This window comes from Trematosphaeria pertusa (assembly GCF_010094035.1).
Source record: "Trematosphaeria pertusa strain CBS 122368 unplaced genomic scaffold BU26scaffold_17, whole genome shotgun sequence".
Lineage (NCBI taxonomy): Eukaryota > Fungi > Ascomycota > Dothideomycetes > Pleosporales > Trematosphaeriaceae > Trematosphaeria > Trematosphaeria pertusa.
The window spans coordinates 853,217-874,677 of record NW_022987228.1 but is presented as its reverse complement, the minus strand read 5'-3'; the positions used below and the strand labels follow the sequence as shown (position 1 = coordinate 874,677).

Below are 21,461 nucleotides of genomic sequence, written 5' to 3'. Positions count from 1 at the left end.
TTTACGAATACAGCATGTCCAAGTTTCATAGGGGGCTGATGAATTGAAATGGTGGTGGTAACGACTAGACCGCTCATGCCTCCGTCTCTCTGGGCTGTTGACATGTGATTGGTAGCTCATTACGCCGCAACTGTGCCTCCTTGGCAGAGTGTCATAGGCGACTGTGGCATGCTCTTCGGTACATGTCATGAACGAAACGTTGACTTGTAAATGTGCAGAATTCAACCATGCCGAAACCATCAGTCATTTTGGTGTTACTACTACCCGCGCAATTTGATTTTCGTGCCGCAACTTCGCGGCCATGCGGTTCGCTCGTCCTTGGTGGTATGTTCAATAATACTCAAACCAAAGCGTGTGGACTGCCTGTCAAGCGAATCGAAACAGTAACGGTAGACCTCGTTGTTCTCGGATTTCCGCGCGATATTGGTGGCCTCTATACCTCGACCGAGACCCTCCACAACGGGTTTTGCTGATAAATGGCTCTAGAGAGCACATGGGGCGCTCCTTTATCTCATGATGGGCATGCAGAAAACCACGGGGCCAAAGTTCGTGGTACAGATTCTAAAGCGAAATCTGAGCAACAAGCAGAGAAATAAACAAGATGAGTCCGAAAACGACGATGATGATGTTTTCCCGGACGATGCCCCGTGCCCTGACGTTAGGAAAGAGCATTTTTGGTGCAGCGAGTGCTGTGGCAAGGAGGAAAATGGAGTATGCAACGGGGTCAGTAGACTTCTGGCTTGGATCTGTCTTTTATACGTTGGGCTCGGACTGACAAGATGCAGATCACCGACGATGGGAATACCGACCTCTGGAAGGGTTGCGATTGTGCAGACGACCCAGACTGGTCTCAGCAGCCTCCACCTCAAGTCAGAAAAGACTATCGCCATAATATCAGGGCCTTAAGGAACAGGCATATGCTCCCACGGGAGCCCTCTGAGGAGGATTACAATGCCATTGCAGCTTCGCCATCTGCAATTGTTAGTACACGGCTACCGCTAGCGACATTTGGCATGGCGCAGGGCTTCTGCTGACGATATAATATGTAAAGGATCCGGAGAACAAAGGAGAAGGAATAGGGCAGCTGCATCTTTGAAGGGGGGATGATGTTGGCGAGTAGCGATGTACTGCAGAATGGATCGGCGATTTCGTAAGGAACATTCAGGTCAGAGTGTAGATCGAGGACATGTAGGCGAGCGCATCCGTAACGTTGGAGTAACGCCTGGATGGGAAATTCAGACTCCCGAGGTCATTAGCAGCTCTATAAGTCAACAGAATAGAGGTCTGTTTAGGATCTGTTTTCGCGCTACTCAGAAAACAGGGACGCATGCTACGCGCCGTCAAGCTAGAGATTGATTGAAAACTCCCTGCTAATCGCGTTCGTGTTGCGGGTGAGGGATAGGAACGTGATACCTAGGTAGGCAACAACTAAAGGATGGATCGACGCAGCCAGAGATCCTTGACTGCAAGTACTACAGACTACATCGACCTCGGATGGCTGTGTGCCATGCGCATCACTTTCATGCGGCGGTGCAAGGACTGGGGTTGGTGTGCGGCGTGGGCAGCGTTGGGCAGTTGGCAGCACTCCTGGCAGTCCGTGTCCCGCCAAATTAGCTCTGTTCCACCAATGCTTACACTTCACACCACTCTGCCCTTGTTTAAGGACTCTCACCTTCCTTCTCAATCCTACTCACAAGGATCGGACCTACCCTGTGCCAGAAATTTACGGTATGAAGCCTACTATCGTCGTCTGTCCGGGCGGGTGGCCGCCCGTCGAATTCTTCGAGCCTCTCGTTCAGGCCTTCGAAACCAAGGGGTATCCGGCTGTGTGCAAAATTTCCCCCGCCTATCCTGAATTTGATCCCCGGAATCCGCCATCGGCGAATCCGGACAAACTATCTGCGCCAGCATGTCTTGGAACCCCTCATCCACGAGGGCCGGGACATAGTACTCTTCATGCGCTCGTACGGCGGTGTCTACGGCCCTGCGGCATTGGGGAATCTCGCAAAGAAAGCAATGGTACAGCATTCGCTCGAGGGTGGCGTAGTGGCAGTTATCTTCGCAGCCGCTTTTGTGGCACCCAAGGGCACCTCGGCTATGGCCGCTATGGGAATCGATCCCGCCCACATTCCGGAATGGATTTCTCACGACGTAAGTATCCTTAAAAAAAAAATTAGAACGCGGTCTGATCTCGTCAATAGGAGTCTATAGGATTGGTGGCATTTAGAAAGGATTATGCCACAGCCATGCTATTCCATGACCTACCCGAGGAAGAAGCGGAGAGACTAGCCTCCCTCTTGCCGAAACAACCATACGCCTGCTTCTCCACTCCTGTGCAGTGGGATCCATACAGGGATGACTCTTTTCGCGGGTGCTTTGGGTATATCTTGACGGAAACGGATCGCATACTTGTTCCGGAGCTCCAACGCATGCGTATCGACATTCCTGGATTCCAGAACACTGTGGTTTTGAAGGGCTCTTTTCACTCGCCTCACATTGAAATACCGCAGAAGCTAGCGGAGACAACTATAGAACTGCTGGACATCATCCACGAGTCTAGCTTCAATTAAGCTATCAGAAGCACCATACCAGGAAGTACACTCAGGTGGAATATTAGTATAGGTCAGATGTAATGCAAAGACCACACAGCCTTCTATTGACTAAGAAATACAGTTTCCAATGACGCCCGTTCTAGGAGAGCGCCTTCTCATACAAGCGAACTGTTGCGCTCTCTTGAATACTACCTTTAAGAGATCTAGCCATTGGCTTCTTCATGCCCGTGATAATGATGTCCATGCGCCTGGCAAGAGAGATTTGTTAGAGCACGCGATGTTGCGGATCACTAATCAAGGTCAGTGGACCTCACCCGTACGGGTTGCGGAAGCAACGTAGGTCTGTCTGATGGTGGCTTTCCGCCATGTAACCGTTACATTAATATGTCTACTTAGGGCTTTAATACTATCTTTGCGGCAAGTTTTATGGCTTTCCTGTAGACAGGTGAGCATTTGGAATCATATGTACGTCTATCTGCGCAACCGTGTGTTGTTGATTACGAATTCGCGCATTTATAATCCGCGTCAGAAGTCATCAAGCGAGCTACATACAAAGACATTCCGTCCATTCACCCATAATACAGCAGGCAAGCTGGTGCGGTTCAGGCCCCTCATCTTCCATTCCCCAAGGAAGCGTCTCAGCACCAGCAATGGCCGGGTACAAGAATTTCGCAGTAGCCGGCACCGGCGAAATCGGCACGCCAATCATCGAGCAGCTCCTTGCCCAAAAAGACTCCGGAACCGTTTCCACGGTAGTAGTGCTAACGCGGCAGGTAGATACGCCCTTCGCGCAGATTGCACATGCCATGCATACAGCTGACGCGCATCTCCACAGAGCGATCCCGACGAAACACTAAAAGCAAAAGGCGCCATCTTCCGCACGGTCGACTACGCCAACTCCGAAACACTGGCGGCAGCTCTACGCAACATCGACGTCGTAATCGCCGCCGTCACCGTAACTCCCGAAGCCCTGCGGGCGCAAATTCCGCTCGCGGACGCCGCAAAAGACGCCGGCGTCAAGCTCTTCGTACCCTCAGAGTTCGGGAACCGTACTGAGGGAAAGACGGGCGGGATGTGGGCGATCAAGGACGGCGTGAAGAAGCACCTTCTCGACATCGGACTACCATGTGCACAGTTCTTCAACGGCGCATTCGTGGACTGGTTCCTCGTCAACCACCCGGAGCATGGCGCGTTTGACTGGGCGAACGGCAAGGTGGTCGTGAAGGGGAGCGGGGACACGCCGATTTCGTGGACTACACAGGCGGATGTGGCGCGCTATGTGGTGCATGCTCTTACGAAGTTTGACGAGGCGCAGCTGCGGAATGCGACGTTTGCGATTGAAGGGGAGCGGAAGACGTTGAATGAAATTGTGGCGGAGTATCAGGAGCGTACGGGACGGAAGATGGATGTTTCGTATGAGTCGCGGGAGTTTTTGGAGAAGGCGGTTGCGGGACATCCGGACGATTGGGAGAATGGCAAGATTAGGCTGTTGTACTTGGTGCTGGATAGAGGGGAGGCGATCACCGGGGCGTCGGAGGAGGTGAATAGGTACTGGCCGGAGTTCAGGCCGACGCGGGTGGTTGATGCTATTCTTGCACGGTGGGGCTGAGCTTCTTTTCTCGTCCTCTTTCGTAGACGTATGCGTCGCGAATTTGAACGAGTCACCGTCCACCATCACTCCCATATCTTTCCGATTCCCCTCTCAAAAAAGGCCTCAGATCCTCCACCATTACCTCATGCGCCCGACTCGAAATATGCCCAGCATCAAACCAAAAATACTCCCTCAACGGCACACACCCAAACCTCTCCGGATCCAACAAGACCTGCGGATCCTTCGACCCACAAAATCCCGTCGTATTCGTAATCCCATACTTCTGCGGGTGATCCATAACGCCGTTCAAGAACGAATTCACGTCATACAGCAGCGCTGTCGCATCGTCATGTTTTCGCGCCCAGGCATCCTTATGCGCAGCCAGCGCAGAATTCCACTGGTTAATCATAGTAGCGTTGGGGTTTGGATTTGACGACTGCTGCGCGGAAGGCGTCCTGTCGAGCGGCGGGAGGTTGACGAAGAGGAAGTGGCGATACCCGGCATCATACATGGTCTGCACGCTAGCGTCGAACACGATGTCAAGCGTGGCGTCGTAGAAGTCCAGGTACGTAACGTTCGGCATGCCGGCAGCGTCGTTGATATCGTTGATACCGATCCAGATAGCGACCAGTGCTCTCGTCTTGTCCATGTGGTGCCCGATGACTGGCTCGGCGTACGTGAGATACTGCTGCGTCTGATTAACCAACGGCACGGTGTAGTTATGATGGAGCGGGAGCAGTTCTTCCGTTGTGTCCGCGCCGGCGAAGGCGAAGTCCCAGAGCTGGATGGGGCATTGTGCGGGATCGTGGAGTCCGTCGCCGAGGCCGCAGCCAGTGAGATATTCGGCCCAGTTGGGACCTCCACAGGCGGTGCCGTTGTAGCCACCGACAATGCGGTCGGAGAGGAGTTGCTGGGGCTTGAAGGAGAATTGGGACGGCAGGTAGCCGCCGATGAAGCTGAATGCTGGATAGCCGGCGGTGCCTTGCACGAAGGTGTATGAGTCGCCGAAGGCGATTCTGGGATATGTCAGCCTCCGTTATTTGGTATACGGCAGGGATCTTTGAGGTCGCACAAGTATTTCGTTTCATCCCAGTCAAATGATTGCTTGTGCGGAATGGTTACCCCGCTCTCCCTCGAGTGACGAGAGCTGCGAGCGACAGGAAGAAACTGGTGATTCTCAACATGTTGCTTAATTGGCTTATTCAAGGCCGAATATCTAACAATTGCAGTGCGTGCGTCGTGGCCTGAAGTACTCTAAAGATCCTATATCCTGAGTGGTGGAATTCGAAGCTCCGGCTAAAATGCTTCTTCCCCGCATGTGCCCGGTTCCTGGATCACACGTCCTTGGGAATGCATCGCGTAAATCTTAATCTAACGTTGGCGGAGGCGCTGTCGTAGTCGGCTCCGTAATGTGGGGAGCGTCTCGTCCAGAAAGAACTCCTTTGGGATGCTAGTCGGCGCCGATAGCAGGAAGGCGGCACAGCGCGTAGCTACAAATACCGCTTACCCGCTAGTCGTAATACCAGCTACAGTCCAGGGAGAATAGCCTTTCAATTCGATAACGCAACTACGTACCTACGTATCCGCCCATGGTATCATACCCTATATGCAAGATCAATCCACAACTGAACGGTAACCCAAAGTCTTCATACAAACCAAGTCCTCACCGTGAGTATCAAATCAGCCCGACCCTTCCCTCCCTTATAATACCAAGCGCAGCCTCGCAATCGCCGCAATAGCCCCTCATCCAGTCCTCGACCTCCTTCTTTTCCTTGCGATCATCTTCGCTCAGCATGACTCCAACGCGCTCACATTTGTGCGTCTCATCAAGCAGCCAATTTTCGAACTCGGCTTCCACGACTTCCTTCTCGATGCGGTTCACGACGCGCAACGCGACGAGCAAGTCGTGACGGTGCGAACCTAGGTTTTGGCGCGTATGGTGAAGACGTCGTGATGCGTGCGTCGACGGCGAAATCGGTGATGCTGGGTTGGATGTTGGGTTGGTGAGAAGAGAGGTAAAGGTCTGCTGGCTGCGATCGTCATTAGCACGCTAGTAAACCGACATGGTAACGGAGCTCTGGCTTACCATTTATTGTCCGCTCCCATATTCATTGGCGATGGTTGGGGGATGACCGTGTCGTTCAGGTCGAGGAAGCTTTCTTCCAAATCGCGGAGATAGATTGACCTCGTCATTATCGGGGAGGGGCCAACTCCGAGCCGCGACATGAAACTTGCCGCATTTCGCTCGTTCCACCAAGACCAAGAGTCACGAGAGGAGTAGAAGAAGTTTGCTCCGCCGCTCACGAGAAGGAGGCCGACGAGGAAGGTGTGCGCAGAGACAACGTTACCCAACCCGGCAAATGCCGCTAATACCCAACTCATGATGGTGGATAATATGCTGACGACGACGTTGCCAACGAGCTGCACCACGAAAGAGCCAGTAGTTTGCGGCCGCAGCTTGAACTTGCGCGGTCGATTCGGCGGTGGGATGTCCTCAGCTGCGAACTGCGAAGCTTGTGTTACGATGCCAATCTGGCCGAAGATGCTGGTGACTTTGCCTGTGCTCCGGTTGTGCCCGAGCCTCGCCACTTGGTCGTTAACCACGTCGACAAGATCCTGTGCCTCCAGCTCCATATCCTGTAGTCCCTGTCGTTCGATTAGTTTCTTCGCGAATCGAGGGTGCCTCGACCAGTCAACTTTGGTGTAAATGGCAAGTTTACAGCGTGCTTTAGACACGTGCGTAATGACGATTTTGCTCAGGAGAACAAAACGTTCATGACCCGGAAGGTACCACGGGGTCTTGCGGTCCGCTACTACGTAACAAAGGTGGTCGTTCAAGACCTCAATGATCTGATAGTCATTGATGACGACAGCGTCGGCATCGCCAGGTTGAGCGACTTCGTACTCAAAGTCTCGTCGCTGGAGACCCTGGTCACTAGTCGCCCAGGGTCCTTGGACGATGCGCTGGGCCCATCGCTCTCGGTAGAGCATCTGGAAGACCGCGCTCTTGTCGCCAAACAGAATGTGGAATAGAGCTTTGGCGCTGATATCATACTCCTTCTCTACCGCAACTTGTGTCATGCCTTGGGGAGCAAAGATGACGGGCTGTGACGGCAGCTTGAATTTGGTTGCATTCTTGCCATTCGCTCCAGGGGGTCCGAACAGATTGCCGTCGATGCGAAGACTGGTCTTGACATCCCGTCCACCATAGCCAGGGTCCATGGGCGTGTGGACTGAGATGTCCTCCCAGCCCTCGTCGCTTGGCGAATGGTCCGCGTCGCTCACCTCCATCTTGATTAATTTTTTGACTATCTCTTCCAGATTGTATTCGCCGGCGGTAGCATTGCGGACAAGGAAGTTTAGCCTGCGCTGAAGGAGCTTTAAAGGCTCGAGGAAAGTCTTGACGGTAATTCGTGTGGCACCATCCTCTCTGGAACCGGGTTTGAAATGTAGGAACAAGAAGTCGCAGTCCTTTCCTGGTGCAGCAGTTACTTCATCGATCGTACCCATGCTAATACTTGTAATAAGAACGAGGCCAAGATGATTGCTGTAGAAGTAGATGTCTTTAGCCGTAACGTACACTCGGCCCGGGAACTCTTGCTGTTCGGTGGGATTCCAGACGGCGCGGAAAACCAGCACAACCTTTTCTGCGCGTGGAACGGTGGGGAAGAGGATGCGAAACTGTGCATCCTGCATCCTGAGGGCGAGAGGGTAGTAGTTCGGAAAGTCTTCAGTGACCAAGCCCGGCCTTACGGGCTGTGATGGGGTAGGGCCTCCCAAGCTGATAGTCTTGCGATGAATTGCGTTTGCCGGAGTCGATGCACCTGGAGATGGTGATGCAGAAGACACCTCGCTCGGCTTGTCAAAAGGATCAAGTCCTGAAGAGGGACGGATCGGACTAGGTGGGTCAGATTGACTCCGTTCCCTGAGGCTCGCCTCCTCTTCTCGTGCGAGGCGATTTACATATCCCCAGTTCACTGAGCCCCAGAGATTGGCCATCAGTCCTCCAGGCATGTTCCCGGACCGGCCTATGCCCAGTCCACGTTCGCCACTAACGGCAACGGCGGCCTTGCTCAGGTTTGTAGGCGCAGGGGGATTGGCAAGCGTTGAGGGAGCCAAGCTGCTGAACGGAAGAGTTTGGCCCATAACGAGGCGAGTATCTGGAAGTCCGGGGGCTGGGGCCGCAATCTGTCCGACCTGCACGATGTTATGACTTGCGGAGGCCAAACTAGCGGAGATGAGACTGGCGATGCCACCGGAGGCGGAAGAAGGGTTGCTTCCACTTAGCTGGGGCCCTACTGTGGATTTCCTCGTCAAGTCAAGCTTCTCCATAATCCTCGCGGCATGATCTCTCTTGCTGCCCTCACCGTCTCGGTCGACGGCGGTGCTACGGCGCGTGACGTCAAAGCTACCTCGCGCAGCTAAGGCGTCAGCTCCGGGAACTCCTAGTGTTTCGGCGCGGTCGAGGGCTCCAATGTCGTCGCTACCATGGGCGGCATGGCCTTCGGAGGTCTTGGCGGCGAACTCAGGTGCTACAGGAGGACTAATGGAGAAGGCAGCGTCAACAGTCCCGAGAGCGCCGGCATCTTTGGAAGTGTCCTCAAGGGCTTTTCGTTTCGCTACTTCGAACGAGGAGATCCACTCGATGAGGTCGCTCTGAGTATCGGCCTGGAGGAGGATGGTGGTGTCCTTCGTTTTAACCTCGAAACAGAAGCGTCTTTCTTCCTGGTAGGCAGGCCGGATGCCGCAGAGCAGGACGCCGATCTTCTCGGATTCTTCAACGGCACCCGAGCGGGTCCCTTGCGTCAGCCAGCCGAAGATGCCGTGCTTGACGAAGAACCACCTGCGCACCCAATACGTTCTAGCGGGCTTGCCCGTGATGGTGCGCTGGAAGAGCCAGCCCTGCTTTTCCGCCTTTTCATTGGCTGGATCCGGTTTGGCGGGCGAGTGCAGGTTAGCATTAGACGCTCCCTGCGTGCTCAGGTACGGGACAGTCGATGCAGCGTAGTCGTCTAAATCCCGCGACGGCCGTGAGCCGAGCTCGGCGCTGTTCTCAATCTGCTGTCGGGCCAGGTGGAGCTCGCGCTTGAACACGCGCTCGTTGTTCTCCATCTCCTTGCTCCATCCGCGCACGCGGTCGATATCACCGCTCCACGTGGCGAAGCTCTTGCTAGTCGAGTCACGCGCATTCTTCATATCGCGCCACTGCTCCGTGATGATTTTGACCAGGATCTTGTCCAGCGTGCATCTCACCTGCGGCGCCATGACGCAGAAGTCCATGCTCGCCTTGAGGTATGCCCTCCGCGCCTCGTGGAGCTGGAATGCGTCCTCCCGCAGGGACGAGGGCTCCTTGGTCTTTGCCTGTCCCGCATACCGCGCAATGGCGCCGTCGAAGGTGCGTTGTGTCGTGTCCAGGTTCTTGCGGGCATCCTTGAGCATGCGCAGGTCGTTTTGGACGAAGGCGCGTATCGGGTCGCATACGTTGGCTTCTGCGCGCTTCATGCCCCGCAGCGTGCTACTCCAGAACTCGCGTGCCCCTTCGCCGAAGCGCTTCAGCGCCAGGACGGTGTAGTCGTGGTCGAGGACGGCCTCGGAGAGCTGCAGGGGCGGGTGCGAGGCCTGCACGTACGCGTCTACGAGCGTCTGGAGCGCGGTCATCTCGGCGGCGAGCTTCGACACGGCGCGCACGTAGCCGTCGAGCCATCGTTCGATGAGGTCGATCTGGTCGCTGAAGTGGACGGCTGTCGCGCGAAACGTCGGGGAGTCGAGGGCAGCCTCCTTGATCACGACGGGACTGCGTCTGCATTAGTCTCCAGGCGTTCACGCAGCAGGACGGGGGAGTATACATCAGGGCCAGCGGCTTCGCGACGGGCTCCAGCACCGGCTGCGGCGATGGGTCCTCGGCCATGCTACCGGTCTTTGTGTGTCGAGGGATGTGGATATGTACAAGAGAATGGCGCAAAGCTAGACATTGAAGCTATAGTACATGGCGAAAAGCCCGGGAATTGTGCTGGCAAAGTGTCGCGCTTTCTTTCATGCTTCGGTGCTGGGGGCGGCGCGCCGAGCTGTCACTGCCTGGGGATCGACGTCAGTTCCGCTTTCGGCCAGGGTTTCTCCGTTCCGAGCCCGAACTCTTGGCGTCGCGCCCGAAATTTCTGTGCACCGCGATCCGGCGCCTGCGTTTCTCCCGCGACAAGTCGACATGGCGAAATCGAAGGGCGAGAAGCGTTCCAAGCGCGTCAAGCGCCCCTTCGACGAGGGCGACGACTTTATTGCACTTGAGACCCCTGCGGAACTGCGACGCGCGAAGAAGCCGAAGCTGCAGAAGCGTGCAGAGGCCAGACTGCCGAAGGAGGAGGAACTGCCGAAGACGCTATCAGACAACTCGCAGACGAAGAGGGTCACACTGCTTGATGGTGACGGGTCGGACGAGGAGGACGGCGCAGCGTCCCTCAGGGTCAACGAGGAGTACGCCAGCCGCTTCGAACACAACAAGAAGCGCGAGGAGAAGCAGAGATGTATGCTCCTGTCAATCTAGCCCGAAAAGGCGCCCTTTGCTAACAGTTCGCAGTGGAAGAGAAGTACGGCAAATCGCTCCTGGACGGTGACGACGACTCTGAGGACTCCGAGGAAGGTGTAGACGAGGATGATGCCGGCGAGCTTGTAACCGAAGCCCTCGACCAGGACATCTTTGCCACGCTCCAGGCCCTCCGCTCCAAAGATCCCCGCATCTACGATTCGAACGTCCAGTTCTACCACGAGACAGGAGACAACGATGCGACTGCCGCAAACGGCCCTGGGAAGGACGAGTCCATGACTTTGAAGCAATACCATACCAAGAATCTCCTCGAGGGCAAGTTCGCCACTGGAGAAGACGAGGAGGCACCGCCGAAAACATACGCCCAAGAGCAGGAGGAGGTCAGGCGGAACCTCGTCAAGGAACTCCACGGAGCAGCAGGGTCGGAGGATGAGGAGGATGACTTCCTAGTCGCTAAGCCCAGGCCGGCTGTTTCCAAAAAAGAGCGCATCAATCTCACAACCGAAGATGTAGAGAATGCGGACAGGGACCCCGAGACATTCTTGTCCAATTTCATGGCTACTCGCGCCTGGGTCCCAACTGGCGACTCTCATTTCCAGCCTCTGGAATCCGACGACGAAGACGAGGAGGCTGCTGCGGAAGAGTGGGAGAACACCTACAATCTGTACTTCGAGGACACGACAGGTACCAACGAGAAGCTAGTCACGTATGCACGTGATGCGGTAGCCAAGACCACCGTCCGCCGCGACGAAGGGAGCAGTAGGCGCAAGGCCCGCGAAGCTGCAAGAGCAAAGCGTGAAGCAGAGAGGAAGCAGAGAGAGGAAGAGCTTGCACGGCTACGGAAGCTCAAGGTCGAAGAGATGGAGGATAAAGTGAAGAAGATCCGTGAGATTGGGGGTTTGAAAGGTCGAGATTTCAACATAGAGGAGTGGAAGGATGTCCTTGAGGCGGATTGGTCAGATGACCAGTGGGATCAAGAGATGCGAAGACGGTTTGGTGAGGCATACTATGCCGAGGATAACGCCAGCTCGGAAAGTGATCGGGACGGAGACATCACAGGCAAGAAAAAGAAGAAGCCGAAGAAGCCCAAGTTTGACGACGACATTGATATCAAGGATTTGATTCCGGATTTCGAAGACGAGGAGCAGGAACGACCAGCATTCACTCTCTCATCGGATGAAGAGGAGGCCAATACCGAAGCGGAGGACGGCTTTGAGCAATCCAACAAGTCGTCCAAGCAGCGGAAGCAAGAACGTGCCGAGGCAAAAAGCGCCACCCGCCGCGACCGCCGACTCATCGAACACCTCGTAGACGATAGCCTGCAGTACGAAGCCGCCCTCGCGTCCTCCAAGTCCAAAGCATCGGCTCGCTTCCGCTATCGGGAGACCTCACCCACGGCTTTCGGTATGACTCCTCGTGACATCCTGCTTGCCAGTGACCAACAGCTCAATGAGTTCGCCGGCCTCAAGAAGCTTGCTGCGTTCCGTGACCCGGCGAAGAAGAAGAAAGATAAGAAGCAGTTGAGCAAGAAGGCGAGGCTGAGGCAGTGGCGGATGGAGACCTTCGGCGACGCGGAAGGGCCAAAGGGAGGTTTCGAGCTGCTCTTTGATGATGACGCCGATCCTGCGAATGGGGCCACTAGAGCTAGCGCCCCGGAAGTTAGTGTCAACATTCGGGAAGGCGAGGGTAAAAAGAAGAGGCGGAGTAGGAAAAAGAAGGCAGCTGCTGGCGAAGCATAGTTGATTGATTCCGGGAGTATTAAATCATCGTCTTGGTCGTATTTGAGCGCACCCACCTGCCAGTCAACCACCGTGATGCGAGCCGCGGGAGATGGCCCGTGGCGCGCAACAGGGCTCTGACTCCCTCCAGGGTCTTTCGTGACACTTTGTCGACGTATGACTATCTATGCCAACGGCTCTAATTGTCTTACTCACGGGAACTCCGATACAGCCACACTCACAGCTCTCCGTCATGAACATGGGTGTAGACCCAGTGGCCAGCACGAGGGGTTTGGGCGCGCCCCGCCTGCCCTTTACCCCGAGTGGCACCCAACGCAGTGTGGCACGGGCGGTCCAGAAGCGAGGGGTTTGAACGGTCCTGCCGAGTACAACAACGTTCTCTTCAAGCTGTCATTCATAATGGGTGTTCTTTAGCTAGTGCAGCAACCTTGGAATGTCCACGGGTACTGTCGTGCATTACCCGATCAGGAGAGGTCTTCAGCCGTACGCAAACTATACTGTTTTAGGCACTGCACTAACTCTTCTTGGCTTAGTTTGAGCGTCCAAGGACTCCTCCACCTGCCGGCCACTGCTCTAAGCACCTCTTTTGCGCACCTTCTACTCGTACGCTATCGCCGCACCGATCAACTCTGGTATTCTATGTGGTAATTGTGTTCACGCACGGAGAAGTTCCATGACACACTCAGAGCTCTCCGACAAGCTGAACACCCTGGCACATATTGCACTCATACTCCTGGAACAACCAAACGTGTTGCAAGCCGTGAGTCCGCCATCATGACTCCGTGGCGGGGGCGTGCTCGATGCGCCAGGAGGACAGTCATAGAGGGGTATATAAAGGCCTCTCCATGGGACCCGTCTTCGTCTTCTACATTCCCCCACCACTGCAACTACTATCACAACTACTACTTCTCCTCCTCCTCCAGAGACAGCGCTAGACTTGCAGCGGTATTCCAGTTCTTTACTACTACAACGCTCCATCGAAACCGGCAAAGCGACTCCGGTCGACCGCAACTCGAATATCATGGCAGACGACAACCTTAGCCTGCAACAAATCCGAGAGCGGACAGAGAAGGAACAGAACAATTTCAGATGGCATTTGCTCTCATTCAGCGAGTTCCGTACCGGCCCATGCGGCGTTCTATTACCCCAGGACTGTTCCAGATACCTCTACCGCGAGCCCTGTGTCCATCCTCGCGGAGCTTACCAATTCGTCATCAAGGATGGAACATTCCCTGATCACCCAGACATCAAGGGAAGTTGTGCGATTGGCGGATGTCTGAACCCCGATGAAAATTGGTCCTGGGCGGACTCTGACCGCAACATGGCGAGAGTCTATCTTCTCTGGCATTTCTCGAAGTTAGTGGGCAAGGAAATAGAGGTCAATGGGATCTTCCCCCACCAGACACACGAGTATATACGCGAAGGGGACTGGAACAGGGAGGCAAAGATCAGTGAGACTGGTGAGTAAAGAACAGCAATCGAAACTAGAGTCGCTGAGCTAATATTTGTACAGCTTGGAAGGCTTGGAATGCTCTGATCGACTATTTCAACAAAGGGACAGAGCCAAAATTTCCAGCCCGAGAGCTGGTGAGCCTACCATTCAAGTGGGATAATGGAACCGTGGCTGAGGAGGAGACCGATCCAGTGTGGGAGGACCGGACGAGATATCTGCACGCGGACGCGAAGATACGGGAATTACAATTTGGACCTGGGAGAGAGCCTTATCCCGACGAAAGCCCAGGTCCGCGGGTCGTAGAACCTGGGACTCAGTCATGAGGCTTCTTATGATGCCTGCCTCTTTCTGTCACTCTTTTGGCTTGCATTCGGGCCTGGGATTTCTCGGGGCTCTTCATTTCACTCTCTGCACTGAGGCTTTCGGTAATGTTTGCTACTTTCTGTCACTCCTTTGGTTGTTATTCGGGCATGGGATTTTCCGGGGTCTTTCATTTCAATCTTCTGTAACGAGGTTTCTTATGTCTGCTGCTTTCTGTCACTCTTTTGATTTGTATTCGGTTATCGGCTTTTCGGGCTATTCATTCTTTTGTATGTTACTGTGTTGGTAGTGCGATATAATCACTCTTGCAGCTTATAATACCTCATTGTGACGGCATCCTTTCTGTCAATTTTTTTTTTCTCCAAATCTTGGACTGAGATGGTCGCACTGTTTCTGTTTGCTGTTTTGCCTGCGAGATTGTCTGTGATGTTTCTTGTATTTCCGAGCGCCATGTGGGCGTCACTGGTGCCTTGAATGCAGCCACCCGAGCTCCTTCACCGCCTGCGATTTGACCTCATTTAGCGCTGGATGCTAGTTTGCCTCCCACCTATTCACAACAATTCGACCCTAGAATCGCGCCTTTGCCTTTGTTCGCGATCGCGCAAGCACCGAGCAGGCGCCTTTCCGAACAAACCTACTCGCTTCACTTCTTTCCTATATTAGGCTGATTCTCTCCTCCTCTCCCACCCATTCGATACCTTGAACATCGCTCCTGGCTTCCGCTCTAGGGTCTACTCTCCGTACCTTGGCTTCTCGCCATGGCTGAAAAGGGCATGAAGTGCGAGCTCAAGCAGACATCAATCCGCGTGAACAACGACCTGCGCATCTCATTCCAGCGCACCATCCGCGTGCCAGACAACCACCAGAAGTCTGCTCTCCCGCCGGATTTGGGCTCCTTCCCGTTGAAGCCGATTTCCAGATATGCGCACATGCTGCCAAAGGACATGGCCGCGAAGGGCGGAGCGTTCTTTCCTATGTATCGTAAGCACGTCAGTTTCTTATCTTTAGCAGAAATAGCTTACATTCTGCAGAATCTGAGGCGATGTGGATCGACTTCAACTGCAACTATAGCCAATCGTACATGATCAAGATCTACTGTGGTGGCGTGAATGTCGTCTCTGGCGAGCCTGCGGAAGAGACAGCTGCGACCAAGATGCGCCGCCTCAAGAAACTTGCCGCGATCAAGGACGGGCAAGCTAGCAACCGGTCTGGCTCCGGTGATGATACTGCTTCCCCGCTGCAGGACTATATCGTCGTTCCTGCACAGGACTGGCTGGACGGTATCGCGGATTCGGACGGCACGGTGCGCCAGTTCGTCGCTATGCCTTTCGGTAGCGGCTGTTCCGTAGAATCACAGGTCACCGGTGCTGACTCCGTCGGCGGGCTGCAATTCGAGATCACGCCAATGCGGACCTCTGTGCGTCGACAAGCTGGCGCGCATGGCTCTGTGGAAGGCCAAACCGGAGCGTATCCGATCCAGGTCAAGACTTTGACGGGCAAGAAATTTCCTATATGGGTCCTTCCCGATGATCAAATCGACACCCTCAAGTGCCGCATCGAGGCCAAGGAAGGAATTCCCCCGGATCAGCAGCGTCTTGTCTTTCAAGGGCGTAAAATGAAAGGTCTGCAATTTACCTGGAGATATTTCAAATTGTAGGGTCTAACGTCTACTCAGATGGCTTGACCGTGGGTCACTACAACATGCTTAGGGTAGGTAGCGCAACCACCACATTTCGATGATTTGATCTGACGGCTATCAAGGATTCTCAGCTGCATCTTCTTCTTCGCCTCCGTGGCGGCGGTGGTCCACCTCCCCACCAGATGAGCATCGCAGCAGGCGGCAAGATCGAGCAAGTCATCAAGAAGGACCCGCGCCCAAACGCCTGGATCGGCTCCGAGACCACTGTCTTCAACGTCCAGATCCTCAACTCCGCCGTCTACAGCGCCGTCACTGGAGAAGCTCCGCCTTCACTTCCGATCAGCGCGAAGACCTACCAGGAGCACGGATTCCCCTTCTTCTCCATGTATGAGGAGCCAAGCGGCATCTCCGGCGACTTCGGCCTTGTCAAGTCAGTCGCCGAGATCGATGGAGCTAAGGACGCGGAAGTCAAGCCAGATACGGTGGCGATCTTGGGGAAGCGGGACTCTGGCGGTAACCCTTCACTTGGCGCACACATGGAATCAAACTGATTTTGATGCGCAGGTCAACCGCTTTCGCCGCCGGTGGCATTCACGAACCCTAGCGGCCCGCTTCGTGAGTTCCGCACCGTAGTCGATCTCGAGGAGGCTTTGGAAGGCTATCATGTTGCCGACTTCTGAGGGGACGGCTCCGAGGAGGAAAAGAATGTCGGTGGTTTCTTGGGTCGAGGAGCAAAACTTTCGGGAAGCAATTGGGACGGGTTGGACGTCATTTCATTGTTTACCTTCCCTTGACATAACTGAGAGCGAAATATGGGCTGACGGTAGCTAAAAGCTGGATGAAAATTTAGAATCTTGAATGCTTCTACGCCATACTTTCCACGGCTTCCGTGGTGAGCAGCATCTGACCTATGTATGTGAAGTTAAGTGGACTTTTGGGGGGTCGGAATAGTAGGCCGTAGGATTGAACATTCGTTGCGTTTGCTTCACGTCTCTTACCCCTGCAGTATTCCATACGCAAGTATAGAAGCCAGCAGTAAAGACCCCCTTCACACCCCCTTCAAGCCTCTCCACTCCACGCATTCGCCCACTTACCGCGAGAATTCACCTTGCAAACCCTCCAGCAAACCCTCCACACATCCCCCTACACAACCACAACCTCAACCCAGACCTTCCTTCCAACCCCACAATCCTTCCCCACCAACAACACCAAAGAAAGCTACACACCCCTCACACCTAAATTACCATATCATCAAAAATGTCCACACCAACCACCACACCAACCAACACCAACAACACCAACAGCCCACAGAACCACCCGCCCCCACCCTCTCGCCGCGGGCGCGGGCGCCAACACCACCGCACCCAGCACGACAGCCCTTGCCCGCCCTCCAACCCCCCACCCCCGCAAGCACAGGCGCAGGTCTACCACACCGCAACCGCAACGCACAGCGCCGGCATGCTATACGAGTCTGGAACCCTCCCCACGCCAACATACGCCCAAGTCGCTAGTGCATTCGGCGACGTCGACGTCGACGCCGCTATGCTCAGCGCGGGATTGCGGATTTCGATGCGCGGGGGGAGGAGGGGGAGTAGTCCGCCGGCGTCGGCGCTGCCGGTGGGGGAGAGGGCGGGGGTGTTGAGGATGGGGCGGGGGAGGGGTGGGAATAGAGCGAGGAAACGAGGCGGGATGGGTAGATTGGCGCTGAGGGAGGCACGAGGAAGCGAGGAGGGGTCGGCGTCTGGTACGGGGACGGGGGATGTTGCTGCTGCTGCTAGTGGAGAGGGAGCGCCGAAGGAGGGGGAGAAGAGCAAGGCTGGGAAAAAGCATGAAAACGTACCCCAGCTCCCGAGGCCGGCACGCCTACCCCCTCCGGGCACGACTAGCGATGCGCGCACACCGCTCAGCTCGCCTGTTTTGAAGGAAGTCAGCAAGCCGGCCGCTGGTTCGAGCCGCGCCATGTCCGCGACGCTGGAGAACGTGCGGAGGCTGCGCGCTGAGGAGGTGCGGAGAGCGCTGGGGCAGGAAGGTGTGTCTACGCACGACAGCGAGGCTGTAGTCCTAACAGAGAAGACGAAGCTGGAAAAGGGAAAGGGGAAGGGAAAGGGGAAGGTCGGTAGTGCAGCCGCTGGGGCGATTGTGGGAGATGCCAGGATTGTGGTGGAAAAAGGAAAAGTTGGCGTGGAGGAGAGTGTGGAAGACATCGCCCCTGCCACTGTGGATATGGACTTCGGAGACTTTGAAGATATCCCAATTGGACAGGCGAGCGAACGGACTTCTGGAGAAGAAGCGGGTGGACTGAAGGCAGAGAGTGGTCAAGGGACGGAGGGAGAGGAGTCTAAGAAGGAGAAGCTGGCGGGGGGTAAGGATCTAGCGGCGGACGACGAGGAGGAATACGGATTTGAAGACGAGACTCCGGGCAGTGAAGGGATTGAGGACGCCGATGATTTCGAAGTTATCGAGAAGCCGGTGGGGGGAGAGAGGAATGGGGCGGAGAGGAAGTGGTATAAGGTCTGGGGTCGTTAGAAGTGGGTTCTTGTAGTTGGAGATGGGAAAGTGAGATGTGGTGTTAGAGTCATGTGACCTTGGGGCTTATCTGGGAAGAAGTGTGCATACCGCAGAAGTGGAGAGGTGATGCATTTACCAAGCATACATGCATTCGGCTTGCGTCCACATTGATTCTAAAGCAGTGAACGATGCTCCCCAGCACGAGCCCACGGCATAGGCAGGGGGTCTTATATAATCCAGTATCAATCCATTCACCCATCCCATACATCACCCTATAGACCATCGCAGCGCCTAACACGCAACCGCAAACCACCCTAGGTCTTCAACTCGCAAATCGCCCACCTATAGCCCGCCAACTACCATGTTCTATTACGCCAAACTCAAGCAATCCCTCACCACCACCGCAAGCGACTTCCTCGGCCTTCCCGAACCCCAGCGCACATACCGTTTAGCTCCCACACGCAGCGTCTCCGTCTACGACGCGTCTCCAAGCAGCCTCAGAAAGACGGTGCTGCTGGCGAACACGCTAGCTACGAGCGGAGAAGCTCGGTGGGACAACGCTGATCGCATCGACGCAGTGCCAATGCCGATCCTGCGTATTTCCGGGCATGCTGTGTCGCCGCTGGAGGCGTTCCCGGCGGCAGAGTACGTTGTCCTTGGGCGGGGAGATTTGGAAGATAATGGTCACGTGGAGCGGTACGTTGGTGCTGATACCGCGAAGGCGGTTAAGCGAGTGTTTGACTTGATGCTTCGGGACGATGTTGCGAGCGCGTTAGGGGTGGCGATGGAGGAGAATGCGACCGATGTGCCAGGGATGGCTGGCCCAGCTCATAGGAGGATAAACATCCCGGTCGGTGGCGCGGAGAATCTATTGCTGACTGACAGCGTTCGAGGTATGTTTGGTTTGCATTTACACGCTTGGTGTGAATTATGTTCACGAATTCTCAGACTTCTTCAAGGGTACGGAAGGCAGCCGACTTCGAGGACGTCCGAAACTTCGACGTGGAGATCGTTCTCCCCGTCCCTCCTCGGAAACCCCCTGGCAACCCAAACCTACAGCTTTCGACGAACCGCATCCGCTTCTTTCCATGGCCGATGGAGAACTTGCTGTCCTGCTCCAGCGAGACGCGGGGGACATCTTTGTTCGGAAGGCAGACGGTCGTATATACCGCGTAGAGCAGAGGAGACCCGACCCGTTGACGCGCGCTCAGCTTGAGCAGTCAACGTCGAGAAACAGGGTGGGTACGCGATGGAGAGGTGTTAGGGGTAGAGCCGCGAGCGATAGTTGGGTGATGGTGGACCACATTGGAGATGAGGACGATCATGTTGCTGAGGCGATCAGGAAGAAGACGCGGGGTTTGAAGGGGGTGGAGGAAGGATGGGATGATTGCAGCATTTAAAGGCACGAGGGGATATCAATATGTCTTGAGAGAAGCCACGTGCCATGGGCAATTATAGAGGACGAATGGAAAGTTCGGGTGGGCTGTAGGAGCAAGGAAAAGGGCATGACCACTTTAGGTCATGTTAAGTGACATGCGGAAATGCGGGCGTGACCCAGTAGGGTGGCAGTTACCAAACACAAACGAAATATAAAAGGATGATTACCTTCACGGCCGGCAACGTCGCTCCTCTCCTGTTAAGCTCGGTATATAGTAGCACTCTTCAAAGTTTGAACACCGATGAACGTCTCCCTTTGCCAGATATTGTGGCACGTCGCCCCACTGTTTGAGGACGATTTGAAGACGGTGTTTGGGAATTCGGGTGTTGGCTGAGTGAATTGAGCACACGATGGAAATGCGTGCTCGTTCCCAGAGAATTAATCAGCGCGTAGTCATTCACTGCGATGGTAAAAATTTTATTCGCACACAAACGCGAGTTCTTCTCGCCAGCGCATTGGAGCTCGATATCTCCTAAAAGCACGCAACGCAGCGGCTATCCAATTTGAACTGAACTTCTTTATCTGCACTCAAAATGTCTTCCTTCGCGAGCGGCTTTGCGAATTTCTACCTCGAGGGAATCGATTCGCTTCCCCTAGAGCATCAATACCGTCTCTTGCGCGACCTCCCGGGCGGCCGCTTCCTTTCTCCCGAAGTCAAACTGCGAATGTATCGAGACGGAGTACCAGCTTCCAGTGCGCTTTTGGCAAGGCGACTGGGCATGGAGCCTGTCGGCGTCAATTCGCTGCCCCGTCATCTCTGGAACGAACAGTGCCTCATCGATTTCGACCACTGGGCGGGCGTCAATGAGCAGCTCTCGAAGCGAGGTGGGTGGATCGGTGGTCGATATGTGCTGTGCCTCACTCACTGCGGCACAGGTGTGAAGCTGCCATGCGAGTATGTCTCCGGCACCAATGTCTCCGACACCGCCTCAACGTTGGGATCTATCCGTAGCCGCCGTGCCGTCACAAATGCCGGTGTTGGTGGAACTGGAGCTGGTGATGAGGCCGCTTTCAGAGTGGAAAGGCGGTCAGAGAGGGCCTACGAGCGGGCGGGGGAAGGGGACCGTAAGCTTGGAGAGGAGGAGAGCGTCCTAAGCGAGACATGGATGGCTGTTACGACACGTGGAATGATGCGACTGCTGGCAGGATATGGGATGGTGTTCGCTTCATGGGCATGAATTGATGAGTAACCGACGCCTATAAATATGAAAGACTCCGTCTGGACATGTTGGATCCATGGATTGTGGAACAGAGCGCGGCATGACATGGCATGGGACGGCTGGAGATTAACCGACATGCTGGCCAACCCTGGGACGCTAGCGCCCCAACGGGCAGGCATCGCCAACCGCGCTTGCCCTCTACGCCATCGCGCCTTCCTGCTGGCTTATCTCCTTCTTCGGATGCATCGTGATTACATAGCGCAACATTCGCGGGGACGGCGCTCGCTTTCTCCCCCATACTCTGCCCTCGTAGATATGCGTCTCGCCCGCTTCATCGGGTGCGGTCGTCGTCAAGTGTGTGGCACGCTACACGGTAGGGCTGACTCGCAAGCGTCAGCAGCGCACCAATTGGTCCCGGCCGTCGCAGCTCTGATCCCTTGCTGCGCTGTGACGACCCAGAGCGCCGGGCTAGCAGGGAAGAGGGCCGACCCTTGCTCAGGCCCCTCGTCCCTCCAGACTCCA

At 55.2% G+C, this 21,461-nt stretch overlaps 9 protein-coding genes across 9 annotated transcripts; 7 read left to right on the top strand and 2 right to left on the bottom strand.

Annotated features, from left to right (window-relative positions):
• Nucleotides 1-226: 226 nt before the first annotated feature.
• BU26DRAFT_523811 (uncharacterized protein) lies at nt 227-523 on the top strand (the record flags this gene model as incomplete). Its single annotated transcript, XM_033830143.1, has 1 exon — nt 227-523. A coding segment is annotated over one exon (247 nt), but the record flags the coding sequence as incomplete, so codon positions are not given.
• Nucleotides 517-4,635, top strand: BU26DRAFT_609557 (NAD(P)-binding protein; the record flags this gene model as incomplete). The annotated part of the gene is made up of 6 exons (XM_033835931.1): nt 517-723; nt 786-980; nt 1,909-2,151; nt 2,202-2,462; nt 3,137-3,325; nt 3,388-4,635. The coding sequence occupies 6 exons, from the start codon at nt 517-519 to the stop codon at nt 4,159-4,161; spliced, it is 1,869 nt and encodes a 622-aa protein (XP_033678535.1). The 3' UTR covers nt 4,162-4,635.
• Nucleotides 4,088-5,327, bottom strand: BU26DRAFT_543579 (carbohydrate esterase family 16 protein; the record flags this gene model as incomplete). Its single annotated transcript, XM_033831701.1, has 2 exons — nt 4,088-5,159; nt 5,266-5,327. The coding sequence occupies 2 exons, from the start codon at nt 5,325-5,327 to the stop codon at nt 4,214-4,216; spliced, it is 1,008 nt and encodes a 335-aa protein (XP_033678534.1). The 3' UTR covers nt 4,088-4,213.
• A 244-nt stretch (nt 5,328-5,571) lies between these two features.
• Nucleotides 5,572-10,194, bottom strand: BU26DRAFT_466208 (uncharacterized protein). Its single transcript, XM_033825222.1, has 3 exons — nt 9,990-10,194; nt 6,230-9,937; nt 5,572-6,173 (listed from the first exon to the last, which is right to left on the bottom strand). Exons 1-3 carry the CDS (start codon nt 10,049-10,051, stop codon nt 5,819-5,821), a joined length of 4,125 nt encoding a protein of 1,374 aa, XP_033678533.1. The 5' UTR covers nt 10,052-10,194; the 3' UTR covers nt 5,572-5,818.
• Nucleotides 10,195-10,318: 124 nt separating this feature from the next.
• On the top strand, nt 10,319-12,450 carry BU26DRAFT_493515 (Krr1-domain-containing protein). Its single transcript, XM_033826155.1, has 2 exons — nt 10,319-10,661; nt 10,715-12,450. Exons 1-2 carry the CDS (start codon nt 10,346-10,348, stop codon nt 12,418-12,420), a joined length of 2,022 nt encoding a protein of 673 aa, XP_033678532.1. The 5' UTR covers nt 10,319-10,345; the 3' UTR covers nt 12,421-12,450.
• Nucleotides 12,451-13,014: 564 nt separating this feature from the next.
• On the top strand, nt 13,015-14,505 carry BU26DRAFT_523808 (uncharacterized protein). The gene is made up of 2 exons (XM_033830142.1): nt 13,015-13,880; nt 13,934-14,505. Exons 1-2 carry the CDS (start codon nt 13,442-13,444, stop codon nt 14,194-14,196), a joined length of 702 nt encoding a protein of 233 aa, XP_033678531.1. The 5' UTR covers nt 13,015-13,441; the 3' UTR covers nt 14,197-14,505.
• Nucleotides 14,506-14,967: 462 nt separating this feature from the next.
• BU26DRAFT_437328 (uncharacterized protein) lies at nt 14,968-16,513 on the top strand (the record flags this gene model as incomplete). The annotated part of the gene is made up of 5 exons (XM_033824229.1): nt 14,968-15,175; nt 15,226-15,816; nt 15,870-15,904; nt 15,956-16,346; nt 16,398-16,513. The coding sequence occupies 5 exons, from the start codon at nt 14,968-14,970 to the stop codon at nt 16,511-16,513; spliced, it is 1,341 nt and encodes a 446-aa protein (XP_033678530.1).
• A 577-nt stretch (nt 16,514-17,090) lies between these two features.
• On the top strand, nt 17,091-19,741 carry BU26DRAFT_510025 (uncharacterized protein; the record flags this gene model as incomplete). The annotated part of the gene is made up of 3 exons (XM_033827190.1): nt 17,091-18,344; nt 18,727-19,234; nt 19,290-19,741. The coding sequence occupies 3 exons, from the start codon at nt 17,091-17,093 to the stop codon at nt 19,739-19,741; spliced, it is 2,214 nt and encodes a 737-aa protein (XP_033678529.1).
• A 552-nt stretch (nt 19,742-20,293) lies between these two features.
• Nucleotides 20,294-21,013, top strand: BU26DRAFT_523807 (uncharacterized protein). Its single transcript, XM_033830141.1, has one exon. The coding sequence runs from the start codon at nt 20,313-20,315 to the stop codon at nt 20,955-20,957; it is 645 nt and encodes a 214-aa protein (XP_033678528.1). The 5' UTR covers nt 20,294-20,312; the 3' UTR covers nt 20,958-21,013.
• The last annotated feature ends 448 nt before the right edge of the window (nt 21,014-21,461 follow it).

Coding starts and splice junctions, on each gene's coding strand:
- BU26DRAFT_466208 (XM_033825222.1), bottom strand. CDS start 10,051: ATGGCCGAGGACCCATCGCCGCAGCCGGTGCTGGAGCCCGTCGCGAAG. Junction 9,938..9,989: donor GCGAAGCCGCTGGCCCTGAT/GTATACTCCCCC, acceptor ATGCAGACGCAG/TCCCGTCGTGATCAAGGAGG. Junction 6,174..6,229: donor ATGGGAGCGGACAATAAATG/GTAAGCCAGAGC, acceptor TGACGATCGCAG/CCAGCAGACCTTTACCTCTC.
- BU26DRAFT_493515 (XM_033826155.1), top strand. CDS start 10,346: ATGGCGAAATCGAAGGGCGAGAAGCGTTCCAAGCGCGTCAAGCGCCCC. Junction 10,662..10,714: donor GCGCGAGGAGAAGCAGAGAT/GTATGCTCCTGT, acceptor AACAGTTCGCAG/TGGAAGAGAAGTACGGCAAA.
- BU26DRAFT_523808 (XM_033830142.1), top strand. CDS start 13,442: ATGGCAGACGACAACCTTAGCCTGCAACAAATCCGAGAGCGGACAGAG. Junction 13,881..13,933: donor GGCAAAGATCAGTGAGACTG/GTGAGTAAAGAA, acceptor ATATTTGTACAG/CTTGGAAGGCTTGGAATGCT.
- BU26DRAFT_523807 (XM_033830141.1), top strand. CDS start 20,313: ATGTCTTCCTTCGCGAGCGGCTTTGCGAATTTCTACCTCGAGGGAATC.